The following is a 14,720-nucleotide window of genomic DNA, read 5'->3' as shown; positions in this document are numbered from 1 at the left end:
CTTATCACGATAGCTGGGTCCTTCACTTCCCCTGCACAGCCCTCCTTCGTGTGCTCACACACTGAACACACAGCAGATGAGGCTCCTGAAATCACTGGAATAGTGGTTGCAGCATCACCCAGTAGTGACACACAGCATTTCACACCTGACTTCGATCCCAAGGCCAGTATCCAGAGAGATGGTGAGGAGGGTTGGAGCTGTAAAGTGTTAATGCTGGTTCTGAAGTGCTGTGAAACAGGTGAAATTCAGCACCGCTGCCTGTACTCTCTGTATGTTTAGATGATTCTAGAGCAATTTACAAGGTTGGTAGATCAGACTAGCACTGCATGACCCATTTTATTTAGCAGAACTCTACGGTCAGGAGGTAAAAAACAGTTCCTTCCCTGTTTCCTCCATAGACAGCTTCAGTTAGTGATGTTTTCTTGCACGTTTTCGACACGTGGCATCGGATTGCAAAACTGTGGTTTGAATGTACTGAACAAAACACCTAAACTTGTGTAATGCATGCTGACACTTTTGAGGATGTCCTTACACCTCCCAATCTCTGTACTATCAAGTGAAAGGTACCTTGGGACGGTTCCCAGCAGACCTCTGCTCCCATGCACAGCACCCAGAGCGCTGCTTCTTCCTGCTGCTGACCAGAAAACTTGGCTTCCAGCTTCAGGGACAAGAGGTGCTGGTGCCTGAACTCCATCTTCTCTGGGGGAAGGTCTCTGTATCTCCTTTTATCACAGGGCCAATAGAAAAAGGGATAGCTAGAGTAAGAATTGGTATGCAGGATTACTGTTCTCTGTTAATCAAGGTCATCATTATCCTTCTGTCTTTTTTTGTTTGCTTATTTGATTGCTGCACTTAGCCAAAAAAGATTTCCAATAGCTACTGAATTGAAAGTGATTTAGGTGAACCGTGGTTGACACTGCTGCTTTAGAGAGGGCTGCCTGAAGTTTTAAATCTCAGCAAGGATGATGCTTCCCAAGAGAAGCTGTAAATTCTTGAATCTGCTCCATTTTGATACTCTGGAATGTATTTTTCTCAAAGAAAAATGACTGAAATCTCAGGAGCCCACACAGTAATATTTCCTAGTAAGCTGTTTTAGGTAACTTTTGTTTTAATGTCCAAAAATGTATCTTTGTCTCAAAGCTAGTGTAAAAAATCAGATACTGAGCAGTGTAGACAGTCTGTTCTACTCATTTCTAGCTTTGCTTTCATTATGTTTGTTTACAGATGCTGAGCTCCTCTGCCTGTTTTCCTAAGGAAATATAAATATATTGCGGATAAAGTTATTTAAAGAAATGGTGGTGAGGCACTGGCACAGGTTGCATCACAGGGAGGTGATGGGTGCCCTGTCCTTGGAGATATTCAAAGGCAGGCTGGATAGGGCTCTGAGCACCTGATGGAGCTGTGGGTGTCCCTGTTTATTGCAGGAGAGTTGGGCCAGATGGCCTTTAAGGATCCCTTCCAACGCAAACGACTCTGTGCTGTTGAAGGGAGGGTGAAAAAGCTACAGGTGATGTTTATGGAAGTGTGAAGATGTGTGATGCATTCAGGGTCGTGTGATTATGGGATAGGTGTGCTGCAATTACACTGTGGTGGGAGATGGAAGGGACAAGGCTCAGAGGCCTTGTGTCTATTCACAGAACGGTTTATCTTAAGTTTATCATGACTATTTTGTTGTGAAAGCACCTTAGCATGCCTCTCTCGTTTTGACTTCACCACTCATCAGCTCACTGCTCTGTGATGAACTGCAGTTAAGAATAGCATCTTCTCTACTGAATTAATGCAAGGGAAGAGACCATATAATCTTTGTACGATTTAAGGTAGTGTCAGTGGTAAGTAAAGTGGGATGAAATCCAGCTGCTTAGATCCTCACTAGGAATGGAAATGGATAATAGCCACCACTGCTAATGTTGAGGAGACTCAGCTACCTGTTCACCTTCGAGACTGTTGAAAGCCTGAGTAGTGCATTACATGGATTTACCTCATTTTTGGCACAGTGATGGCCATTTTGGCTTTTAAGAGCTGCTGCTCTGAATCATCATTTTGGCCCTCAAGTCACTGCCTATATAGATCTCACAGTGAGCTTGCTCAGCATTGCTCTGTCCCAGGTATGAGCAAGAAAACGTCCTTGTCACTAGCGTGAGTCATTGCTGAGGAATGAGCAGCGATCCTTACACTGCAGGGGATGAGGGTGAGCGACCAGCCTTCTTATTTGGGACTGTGTTCTTGGGCTGAGCATCAGTTCTGGCAATTTTCATCAACTGCAGCTCCAAATGTATTTGAAAGAGGCTTAAAATAGTTTAATCCTGGCTTTATATTCAGACTCCTTTTTCCCCTAGAAATATATTGTGCTGACCTTGGGTTTTTTTAACATGCATCATTAAAAAAATTCCAAATTTACCTGTGATGTCTTTACTTTGAACCTAAGAAGAGATCCCTGGTTATAAGGTTTTATAATATTGGGTTGTGAGATAAAGGGCTGATCTGTGCATACACAAAGGAGCACAGGGATGTAATAGCAGGCAGGAAAATCCCAGAACACAGAGAATTAGAGTCCTGTCCTGCCTCCCCCTAGGGTTGTCATGGGGCAGCCATGAGCTGGGGTGGGCATCCATCACAGTGTGTCAGTGAGGGAGGCACCTGCCTATCACCTTGTAGACCAAGGGGGATTACTCCTTGCAGGACTTTAGGGATCACTGTGGGATGCAGAGGAGAGTGTTTGGGGATTATATGGGATTTATGGGATATTCGGGAGACAGCTATTGAAGCTGCTGTATGTATGAGTTGGATGCTGGGAAGGTCAGATGGTGACAAGTTGGCTATTAGAGGGATCAAAAGGTTCAACCCAGCAGCATAGGGCCTGGGGTCAGCTGAGACCAGGTTGTATGTATGTCTGTCTGTGTAAAACTGGTGGAAAAGAGGGCAGCCTCACATCTACTGGGCTACCACTGCTGACTCTGTGACACAGAACAATTCTGATGGAACAGCTGGTGTGGTGAGAGAACATGTCCTAACTTTGTGTTGGAATTTTTTTTTTTTTTAAAGAAGGCATCATTCTCTGATGTTTTTTTCTCTTGGCTAGGATCCTGGTAAATTCTTTCTATGCCACCTGTAAGTTCAGTGCCCATAGCAACCAACTATGCATTGTGGTTGCTTAAACTAATGTTGTGTATCAGCATATCCTGAAACATCAATCACTTTGACTGGTGGACAGAACATTTAAAGAGAAAAATAACTTTGTGACTTTTGTGCCATTCTGTCATCCCAACATAGAGATTGCAACATTTATTAATCATTCACCTTGTATTTGTAGCTGCTTAAGAATAATTACAAACAAATTTTATAATCATTCTTGGGCACAGCAGTAACCCTTCTTTTTCTGAAGTGCTTCTGTAAAGCGTAGGACAGAATAATGTTCATAGGTCTAATTCTGCAGAGTGAAAGCAATGAGGATGTAAAGCTACTGAAACTCATGTGTTTGTCCGGAAGGACTGGGCTAGCTACCTGACATATTTTTGCCTTAATGGAGGTTTTAGTTAAATTAGATTTCAGAGGCAACATTGTGAATATTATTTGATTTTCTCTGTCCTTGTCACCAGGACAGGTTCTTTGGGGATCCCTGGCAGTGACTGGCTGCAGGGCCGTGGATATAATTAGAGATTTATTATTACATAAGAAAGAAACAAGCAGCATAGCTCATCACCTACGGTTTCTAGCACTTGGCTTACAGTTGCATTGAATTTTTAGAAGTCTGAGTTACAACATGCTTTTTAGGTCATTTAGGAAGACGCACTGCAGGTCAGGTCACATTCAGTCAACACACAACACTTGGGGCACGAGTCTTACAGTGAGTGGAAATGGGTAAGAGCAGAATAAAGAAGATTGTGTGGACATCACAAAGAGCAGTGTAAAGAGGGGCTTTGTCCACTGGCAGCTTCTCTAAACTATGAACAAACACATTTAATTCACTTCATTTTTTGATCCAGTGGAGAAGTAGAACGAGGTGACTTCCCTTAGGGCGATTTCTTCTTAAAATGTACAGAAATACAGGTTTTAAGTGGATCCTTAAATTCAGTCACCTGAATGCATCTCTAGTCAGGATCACTCTTCCACTCACTGTCCTCCACCTTGCTGTTCATTTGAAGCATTTGCTGTTAGCTATCTTCAGGCTGCAGAGGGAACCAGCTTAACTTCAGAGAGCAACAGAGGTGGTAAATGTGTTCTAGCCAAGGATGCATCTTCAAAACTGCCGGATTAAACATAGCCTAAGGGAGTTTTGTCCTTGTTCATGGATGGTGTAGTTTCATCTGCTGCAGTAACTTTTCTAGCAGATTCACTTGTAGCACATTTGGAAATGATGTACAGACCCTGACCATATTCTAAAATACTGTTGACGTATCAACAGAGAATATGCAGAATTCTTTTGTTCAAGTGTATGGTGTGGATCCAGCAGCTTTACTGCGCATAACAAATGGCAGGGCATGCTTCTTTCAACAGCTGTAGAAAACTGATTGAAGCTGGTCCTTTTCACCTGCCTGCCTGGCCAGGGAATTAAAGTTTCAGTCTGCCTTTTGTGTGTTTTTAAATATGCATGACCCAAACAAGGGACCTGTTGAGAGGCTCTGATGCTCTTGCATGTGAAACCCGGTATTCTAATCTTTTCCTTCTGATGTTTCAGTGCTTCCAGATGTGATAAATCTACCTCTGAAATAACCGTAATTTCTTCTTGAGTAAAATTGAGTTTAATAGGTAAACTTTGCAGCTGGCTGTTAGAAGATGCTGATTCAAGTTGGCCACACTGAGTGGATCACGCAGGGGGTGGTGATGCACTGGAACAGGTTGCCCAAGGAGGTTGTGGATGCCCCACCCCTGGAGGCATTCAAGGCCAGGCTGGATGTGGCTTTGGCAGCCTGGTCTGGTGGTTGGTGTCCCTGCACATAGCAGGGGGTTGAAGCTAGATGATCATTGAGGTCCTTTTCAACCCAGGCTGTTCTGTGAGTCTGTGATCACCTCATCATCATTTGCTTTAATTTCCCTGTTTGTGATGCAGAAAATATAGAGCTCACCCTCTTGTATGCAGCTCTGGGAGCTTTGTTCTGGGTAGCTTGTTTAGAAACCTTTGTGTAGTGTAAACATTTTAGAATGTGGTGAAGTCCTGCTCCACATTCATAGGTGGGGATTTCTGAACAAGGGACATCCATAAATTCTAGATACATCCCAAGCAAGTTTTCGAGCTAGGAAAGATACCATGATCAACCATATGTGCACGTATAATAAGAAGTGTGTTAAAAGCAATAGTCGGATGAAGAGTTAGTAAGATGTACAAGACATAAATGCTTCTTTATCAGAATAATCTAGTACTAAGCTGTTCAGTGCTTAACACAATTCTTACGATGATGTGGAAGTTTGTGTATAGCTTTGATATTCCAAGAACATTTGCACATCCTGTAGAGTAATGACAAACTGCCTGTTTAGCTTCTGAGACACGAATGACTGCAAGGTGAGTGAGACACTCAAGTAGCCCAAAGAACTTTTCACAGAAGCCTTTTTTTCATATGGGGATCTCAGGAAGACTGCACCTTTTCTGGGTTGCTCTTTAGAAACCCAAGACACAAAACTCTCTTGAGAGAGACCATTATAATATGCTACCGTTGTAAAATACTCTGATGGATGGCATAGGGTTTTTTTTTTTCCTCCTCTCTTGTGATAGTTGGAGTTGAACTTTAGATAACTTATTTTGAACATGGCCATTTAAAGTCTCTGTTCTGTTCCTGTCATTTTTGAAGATGTGAAGAAGGAGAGCAAAAGGAAAGGGAGAACAGAGCTGAGAAGAAGTTGTTATATTTGTTTTTGCAAGAATTAATGTAATCTATGAGAAAAAACGTCTTCAGACACTGCAACTACAGACAGCATTTAGTCTCCAATTCTATTTTGCCCTGAGACAGCCAGCAAAATAGAAACAGCAACACAGGATAAATCACTGCTGGCAGAACTTAACAGTTATGCAATGTCCAGCGCACCATGCACCTATTTTTAGATCAGCTTTATACTAGCAGAATTTAGATTATGAAATCTGAAAAGAATGTCTAGGCAAAGGCTGAGGGCAAAGAAAATATTGGGAAGAGCATCCATGTAAAAATGGTTAGTACAGAGGTATGCTTGTAAAAACAGCTTTGGCAATAGTGCTGTCCATTCTGGAGTGTTGGCTTGATCAGGCATGGTAATGCAGATCCGTTTTTTTCATCAGTATTCCCTTGAATTTCTAATCCAAAGTTGCTTTTCAAAGAGTTAACTCTGGCCAGATAGTGGTATGTGGTTTACATAAAGCTCAGCTTCTCCACTGTTTGCACTGCACTTTGTGTTTACCAGCTCTGGAATGAAGTAAGCCACAGCTCACCCCATTGGAATACCAGGTCAAACATAAAGAACTGTGTTAGATGGAGTGCTCTGCAAAGCTGGACGAGCTACAGAGAGGCTCCTCAGCCTTCGTCAGTCACCCTAGACTTAATGAACCTAGTGGTATTTAAACTGGTGTGTGCTCCATGTATGTTCTTGCAGATCTTTGGTAAATTAGGACTATGTGTGCTGTTTGCTTCAGATCAAAGTTCAGACTAAATATTTTGCTCTGTTTGCAGGAGTACATAGTAGGTTATGTTTGATGAGTTAAAGATATGTTTGCAACACACATATGACTGTTTTGGAAATGTGTGTTAGTGGATTAGATGTGCATACTCTGTTCTTCTTCCAAGATCAGATTTGCATCTTTTCTCCTTCTGATTTGACTTTATCCCCTTAGTCCCCGTGTTGTAATTCTACATTAGCTTGTGCAAGTGAGTGTCATTTTGTTTCCAAAGGTTTTGCTCAATTCAGAAGAGGTAGTGAATGGGAAATATCTGACCTCTCAGCCTTTGGATTCCAGAATATAAAACAATCTCTGCATAGCTGGCGTATCTTTGGGATTCCTTCTACAATTTTGGCAGTTTTCAATGTGCCTTGAAGTGAATTAGCACTCTGGTTGTTGTACGGCCTGTATTGATCTTTTTCCCCACATCTTTCTTCCAGGTAACAATCTTGATGCTATTCATGACATAACTGTGGCATACCCCCAAAACATTCCTCAGACGGAGAAGCACCTTTTGAATGGAAACTTCCCAAAGGAGATTCACTTTCATGTCCAGAGATACCCTGTAGAGACAGTGCCCACTTCTAAGGAGGAGCTGCAGCTTTGGTGCCAGAAGCGTTGGGAAGAGAAAGAGGAGAGACTTCGACGCTTCTATGAAGGTGGAAAGTGCTTTGATGAGACGGGGCAAAGCTTTATTCCCCCGTGTAAGTCTGAGCTCAGGGTCCTGGCAGTCAAGTGCATCTCACTCCTGTATTGGACGGTGTTCCCAATGGGTACGTTTGCACTGCTGTACCTGTACAGCTTTGCACGATGGTATTTTGCAGCCGTGATAATCATTTTTGTTGTGCAGCAAAAGATATTTGGTGGGCTGGAACTAATTGAACTTGCTTGTCATCAATATTTTAAAAAGCAACAGAAACTTAACGACACAAAAATTAAAGAGAAGTAACTTCTTGCGTAAAGAAGGGCATAATAATGGGTGGCTTTGGGACGTACTGCAAATTTTATGGACAGGAGAGAATTTTTGCATGAGAATTGTCTTTTACTATTGTCATTGTTTGCTAGACATTTGCACTTAATTCTGTGACAAGAAAGAAAACCGTTAGTTATCACTGCGTGTGAAAATGATAGTTTTTATCTCTGAATGTAATTTCAGCATTGCTCTTGCGAGCAGCTAGCAACTGCATTCTGCTGTAATTAAGAAACACGTTGCTGGATTATTGAACAATCAAAGGGATGTTAATAAATATGACGTGCACTGAAAGTCCATGTACAAATCCCAGCTGTCCGGCTAAGACAGACAGATGTGTTACTTCTGTACAATCACGTTGTCATGAAGCACCGGATTTGAAAAGCTGCTATGTTTAACAGTGGTTTGATGGTAGGTGGAAGCTGGAAGAGGATGTTCCATTTCTTTTTGTTGCTGTTTCAAATAGTCACACTTACTTTAAAATGCTTTGACTTCAGCTTCTTCAAACACTACTGAACCTAGCACGCTATTCAACCTGCTCTGCCTCAGTCAGTCAGAACTTAAAGGGTTTTTAGGCCTGCCAGTGTTGTGTTGTGGTCTGAGAAACAGTGCTGGCTTTGCGTCCAGTTGTCTTTGCTGATTATTTAATAGGTCTATTGCAGCTAGGTTTTGATTTTTCACTGTTGGTGCTGGTTTGGTGTCCCTCTTAGCTGTGGGAGATGTGTTCCTGCTGTAGTACGTAGAGCTGCAGGATAGGGGAGCTGGCTTTTGTTGTTTTATTGGTGGTTTTTTTTTTCTGGTAGAGGCAATAATATGTGTCTGTCTCTGGAGTAGCTGGTAAATGATTTTTCAAAGAGGTCTCATTATAGACACTATTTGACGATTTTTTTTATTATTATTTTTGGAGAAGGCAAGGTATCTTCTTTTGTTTTTTGAAGGCTTTTTTGGTTTATTCTCACGTTACTTCTGTAGACATTTCAGTTGTCCAAATGCATAAAGAAGAAAATTGCCTTTTCTGTGCAAGCCAGCCAGACCTGTTGGAATGTATCCAATGCAATGGTCGTATTTGTATGAGTATTAGAAAAGGTGGGTTTCAGACCATGACAGCACAGGGAAACTGAGTTTCAGCTTGTTTTTGCAGAATTATCTTGCATTGCCTGACTGCGTCACTTCTTTTCCATACTTCTTCACAAGCTTTTATTATTTTGGGAGGCTCCCACTGTAACACGCTTCCTTCTTTTCATGATATTGAGGCTTTCTAAATATCATGAAATCCAAATTAAACTCTGAAAATGCACTTTGCAAGTGTAATGAATGTAATATCTACAGTAAAAGGTACAAACATTGCCAGCACTTAGGAGACACTTCAGGTTAGTCTTGTTCAGCCTCAGCAATGTTAGATCACTTGGTCAAATGTATTGCTGCAGAACTTCCTGGACTTTCTGAACATTTGTTGTTTATTGCATGGAGACTTAATTGAGCTAAACCAAAAGAGCCTGACTGTATGTTGAGTTGTTCTGCTGTGAAATACGAACTGCCTATTTCAAGCACTGGGTCAGCACTGTAGGTACATTTGTTTCTTCTACAACACTGAACATGTTGTCTCCTGTGTTTCTATCAGAGGCCATTTCTGAATGAATCACCAGCCTCTATTCGACTGTCCCTCGCAAGGTGACAAGTATTTTTTAATCCGTGCTTATAATAACTGTTTATTATGCACAAAGTACTTGAAGCCATCGGTTTTATTCTAATTTTTTAATCCTTTTTTTCTTAAAAGATAAATAAAAGTAGGTTTATATTTAGGATTATGTTTCTAAATGATTTTTCATATTTATATGGGAGTCCCTAAAGTCGGGTAACTGTTGTTTTGTTGCAGTTCTTCTGTGGCGCGGTGATGTTCCTTAATGTCATTTTGTGATATCAAAGGCATTTAGACAAAAGCCTAGATCTGCATAGCTGGTGTTTTTCCCTTAGTATTCTGCTTTGGTGCAGTTCCTTGTATGTCCACATAACTGTCACCACAAGGGAAAAACTAAAATTGGCATTTATAGATAAGCAGAGGAGACGCAAAGGCTTTGAGTCTGTCCTGAGCCATGGCTGTGCTTTCACACCAGGAACAGCCATGGCTGGGGCACACCAGCAGCCTTAGAAGTCTTCGGGAATGACTTCAGAGGGCAGCTGTGACATAAATACCAGCTACACTTTTTCAGTCATTCAGAGAACTTGGTGACATCATAAAGCATACCAGAAACATCAGTGTGAGTCCTGGTCATGCAAGCAGGGAAAGATTTCTAGAGTATTTTGTATCTGTGTTTGATTAGAGTTCAATTCTGAAAATGAAATATAATGCGGTTCAGAGATGACCCTTACAAGTTTTCTGTCCGGCTGGAGCCAAACGTGTAACTAATGTAATGTGGGAAATGTCCTGCAAATCTGTAATTCATCCTTCTCTCCCGTGGATTCAGAGTGAGCAGAAATAATCTTCATCTTGTTAGCTCTAAATGCTGCATTTGCACTGCCTGGCTGCATACAGTAGGAGAGCCCATGGTAAGGGAGGAATCCTCCTCGCAGGGAAGGCTCTTGACTTTGAGACAGGCAGGACTTTCTGGACGCCGTGCCTCATTTTTCAATTAGAAATGCAAGACAAAAAAAAATCAGCTTTTGTGTTTAAAAAGTCGCTACAGTGATGAGGAAGATCCTTCTGTGTATGTTCTTTTCCTATTCGGTCAAAAAGAGCTTTTACTCGAAAGGTTTTAATATGCATATTTTGGGGAGAATACTTTGTTCTTATTCACCATTTCCTTTTTCAGACTCCAGTTACTAAGACACGCTGGGTGAATCACTTGAAGTGTTTTCAGTGCTGTTAGATTAAAGGTGCTAGTACTCCAGGAATCACACATCTACCTTTTGTGGACCTCATATTGGCACCCAGGTTTATCTTACTGATTAGCCCAGTTTCTCATGGCTTGTGTCCTCTCGCAGTCCTGGTAGACAGAGCACGTCGTTCAACCACGACTACTCCTGCTATGGGGCCTCCATCTCTGCTGTCTTCCTTATGTTATTTGAGAAACACGACTTGCTTTTCCTGCCTTTGGAGATACTCTTCGTTTGTTCCTTCAAATGTTTCCTCATCTGTGCTGTGGGTTTCTTTCTCTTTGCTCCGAACTGAAAGTTGAAGTCCTCTCATCTGTGTTTGTGCTGAAACTCTTCTGGCTAACAGAACATCAAACCAAGACATTTCTCTTGTGTTCAAAGCTGTGGGGCTCCAAGCTGGTCTGTAAGGTGTTGTCTTGATCATACGAAATGTAGTTTCTAGCTCTGTGCATTGCGTACATCTCTGTTGTTTAAAAAAGATGAGTGTTTTTATAACTTGATTTTATATGTACATTGTATGAAAGAAAATGCCAGGATACTACAAACCTACAGAAAGCCTTAGTTTTCAAAGTTCATTGGTTATATTAGGGTATTTTAACCATGCATCAATTACTCTACAGCAACAATAAAGTCTTGAAGCATTGCATGTGTTTAACTTCACTGTTTTCATTTTACTGTGTCACATATTCGGTATGCATCCTTAAGGAGCCTTGTCTCCACTCACACTGATGTCTTGATCTGCAGGTACTTGGTTGCTGGTTTATGGCTGTTACGGTTGTTGAGGTGACATTTCCCTTCAGTTCCTAGGAAGTGGAGAAGATTGTACACTCCCTGCTGTTCCCATAAAATGATGCAGAAGCCCTTGGGCAGGCCGGAGCTGTAGCTCAGTATTAGCCTGGCTTGGTTTCTTAGCCAATATTGCTCAAGAATTGGCTTGTAAAAGCACGTTAAGTATTGATATGTAGATAATTGCTCGCCTTTTACCATCAGTGTAATTAGACAAAAAGTAGTTTGTGGCAAGGTTCACTTACTTATAGGACCTGTTTTGATATGGCTTTGCAGGCTCAGTGTGATTTGTTTCTCCATTGTCTGGAAACTAATTTGGTGTGGAAGGGTAAGAGCTCTGTTTCTTAGGAGTTGCTGTGGCCCTTTTACCAAACAGAGTAACAAGGGTAATGACTTTAATGTGGCTGCTTCATTGTGGTCAGACTGTAATAAACAGAGACTTTGGTAGCTGTTTTTACAGCTGGAGATGATGTTTGGGATTTCTGTGTATGCTCTGAGCATTCAAATCAGTCTCCAGAAGTGGAAGTGTGCTCTACTCTGTACTGAGTGGCTTGTTTCTCTGAAAAGGCTGTTGTCACTTCCTTTTTGTTTCCTCAGGGCTCAAATATGCACTGAACAAAATATTGTATGTCTTACCTGGCATTAAAGAAAATAGTAGTAAAGAAAGCTAAAGCTCTCACCTTCTGTCTGCCCTCAGCACACCCCGTTTGGTTCAGTACAACTGGCAGAAGGTTCAGTTTTGTTTCATGAGGACTGTGAATCAGATGGCAAGTTACCTCGACCAGAAATTATTAGCACAGTCAGTGCTTATAATGTGCTCGAGTGACTCTTGTCTTAGAGTGCAGTTGGAAGGGAACGGTTGTGCTGAGGCACAGCAGAGGCAGAGGGCTCATGTCTGTCCTTGCTGAACCTCTCAACAGTCCCGGCTCAGGGTGTCTCGATCTACACTCCAAATGCCTACCCTAGCTTTTAATTAAAAAGCTGAAGCTCTCAGGCATGCTGTGACTCTTCTGCAGCCACAGCCAGACCACATGACTGTACAGCAGCTTAAAAGCCCACCGGGGCACTCAACAAGCCTTTCCTGCAGCAAAGAGCAGTAATGGAGACAGGAGCCCAGCCGGAAGCGTATCATCTGTTGTCTTCATTTCCACACCGAGCTTATCTGCAGAGCGTCTGTCTCAGGGCTGCAGCAGAGCAGCTTGGGCCCTGATGCTGGGTGAGGGCAAACCTGACCTTGGAGTCACTCGATGGTGACATGGAGTGTGTGCCTTCTCCAGCCTCCTCTGGATGGATGCCGACCTCTCAGGAAGGTTTGTCTTTTATATCTTTCCATGCAGAAAGAGGAGGATCTTTGCCATAAGCCCCAAAATGCAAACATAAGGATGTGTGTAGGCATGATCACAGCAAGGGCTTGGATCTGCCTCTATGTGAGGTGTGAAGGTTAAAGGCAGTCTCTCAGCTTTCTACCACAGCTAATGACGGAAAGTGCTACGTGAGAGAGTGCTTAATTAGGGATTAATGAGAAAGGAGCCTGTGGTTTTATTATCTGTTGGATATGAGCTCTGTGGATGAGCCGGAGAGCTTGCATTAGCTGCTTCCTGCAGAGTCTTCACATAAGAAAAATCCTTAGCAGGCCCAGAGGTGGAAGAGGGAGCAGTGCTCAGCATTCCCCTCTGCAGGCTCCAGAGACCTGTGGTCCTGTGGATTTCTGTCAGCAAGGAGACACTACATTATTTTGTAGAACCTCTTTGAGGGTCAAAGGTCCAGCTCCATGACAGCAGCGTGCCCTTGTGTTTCAGCACACACGTCCCTTTTTCTCAGCCTGTTGGCAAGCCGTTACATGTCAGGAGAGGGCTGGTGCAGGAACAAAAGCAGAGTTCTTTGCTTCCTTGTAGGACCATGCCTCCTTTCTGTGATGAAGCTGCCAGCAAGAAACACAGGTGACTGAAAGAGGTTGGATCACTGGCTGTTAGGTAAAGACAAGGATAATGCCAGGGAGGTAAAACACTTAATCTTTAATTAGCTCTGCTGTTCTAAGCTGTTGCATAAAAGCTATTTAAGTTATAACAGGACATAATGTATGCTTGCACAGTAAGAACAACAAATATAGGCAGAACAGTCCTGGTCAGAAGTATCTCTCAATCCACCACAGCAGACCTCTTTGCCATCATTATGGAGCTCATGGCCAGCCTGGCTGAGCAGTGCCAAACAAACAGCCAGCACCAAATGCATTTAATGGCAGCAGTTCCTCCTCTTTCTAAACAATATGTGCAAACATGTCTTTCCGTCCCCTGGGGCTTTCATTGTCTTATGATTAGCAGGTCCCTGAATGTTCCTTGAGGAGAGACATCAAGACAAACCCACTGCAGGCCTTCCCCAGTCCATGGGGCTCTTGCTGCATGTGCTACAAGGAGACAGAGGCCAAGGGCTGAATCACTGTGTAAAAACATCGTTTATGTAAGTGTTTCTCACATCTATTAATTCTGTGCTTCCTTCTGTATTTTGAATGTTTTAATGATTATTCTGCATTTTGCCATTCAGTTGTTGCAGTAACATCTAGATCCTAAAGTTGTCAGTCCTGATTTTTGTGACATCACAGCCCAACTCCATTAGCCTTGCTATTTGATAAAAAGCTCATGAACTTTTCAAGCTTTCTGTATTGACACAACATGCTGTTAGGTGCTCTCTTTGCTTTATTAACAAAACCAGACACCTTTTCTGAACAAAACCAGGTTTCTTTTCTAGCTCTATACCATTGTACACCTAGGTATGAAGTCCTTTGCTTACTTCTGTGTCCAAGGGAAGTCAGTTGGTGTGATCTTTCTAGATTTCAGCGATGTGTATGATGCTGTTTCTCACAGTCTCATTCTGGACAAAGTGCCCAGCATACAAGTAGGCAAAGGCATGATGTGCTAGGTGAGCAGCTGGCTGATGGGTCAGGCCCAAAGGGTTGTAATAAATGGGGTTACATCAGGCTGGCGGCCAGTCACTGATGGATCACACAGGGCTCCATTTCAGGGCCAGTTCTCTTGAGTGTTTTCAGAAATTATTTGGATACAGCACTTCAAATTAAACAAGCACCAGTGTTGGATTCTCAACCTGGGATGAGGCAATGCTGGTTATACAAACAGACCAGGCTCAGGCCTGACCAGAGCTCAGGGAGTGTTGGAACAGTGATCTCAGCCATAGGGATTGGGTTTTGAGTGGTGCTGTGTGGGGTCAGTGATTCTTGTAGGTCCCTTCCAACTTGGTTCTGTGGTTCGGTTTTCTCCTGATTGGCCAAATGCTCTCACATGCAATTAAGAAACAAGTCCTTTTTTTTTTTTTTTTTTTTTTTTTTTAAATCTAGGCCTTTCTATATCCTGCTTGGTCTTATTTGTATTCATTCCCTTCTCATTATTGCTAAAAGCCTTCATACTGAGAACAGAGATTTCAGTTGTCAGCAGCAAAAAAAAAAGCCACCGCCACATG

General features: G+C 42.4%; 1 protein-coding gene across 7 annotated transcripts in view; it reads left to right on the top strand.

Annotated features, from left to right (window-relative positions):
• The window catches only part of LCLAT1 (lysocardiolipin acyltransferase 1), a 102,491-nt gene extending 94,608 nt beyond the window's left edge, over nt 1-7,883 (top strand). For all 7 annotated transcript variants that reach the window (XM_042893458.1, XM_042893488.1, XM_042893466.1 and 4 more), the window contains one exon: nt 7,060-7,883. In XM_042893458.1, the coding sequence (XP_042749392.1) occupies nt 7,060-7,568 (509 nt within the window). In that variant the 3' untranslated portion in view covers nt 7,569-7,883. The remainder of the gene's footprint in view (nt 1-7,059) is intronic.
• Nucleotides 7,884-14,720: the final 6,837 nt, after the last annotated feature.

The sequence above is a fragment of the Lagopus leucura genome, unplaced genomic scaffold (genome assembly GCF_019238085.1).
Source record: "Lagopus leucura isolate 7727_CA_CO unplaced genomic scaffold, USGS_WTPT01 Super-Scaffold_73, whole genome shotgun sequence".
Taxonomy (NCBI): domain Eukaryota; kingdom Metazoa; phylum Chordata; class Aves; order Galliformes; family Phasianidae; genus Lagopus; species Lagopus leucura.
The sequence above is the reverse complement of the archived record's forward strand: the minus strand, read 5'-3'. Positions and strand labels throughout refer to the sequence as shown.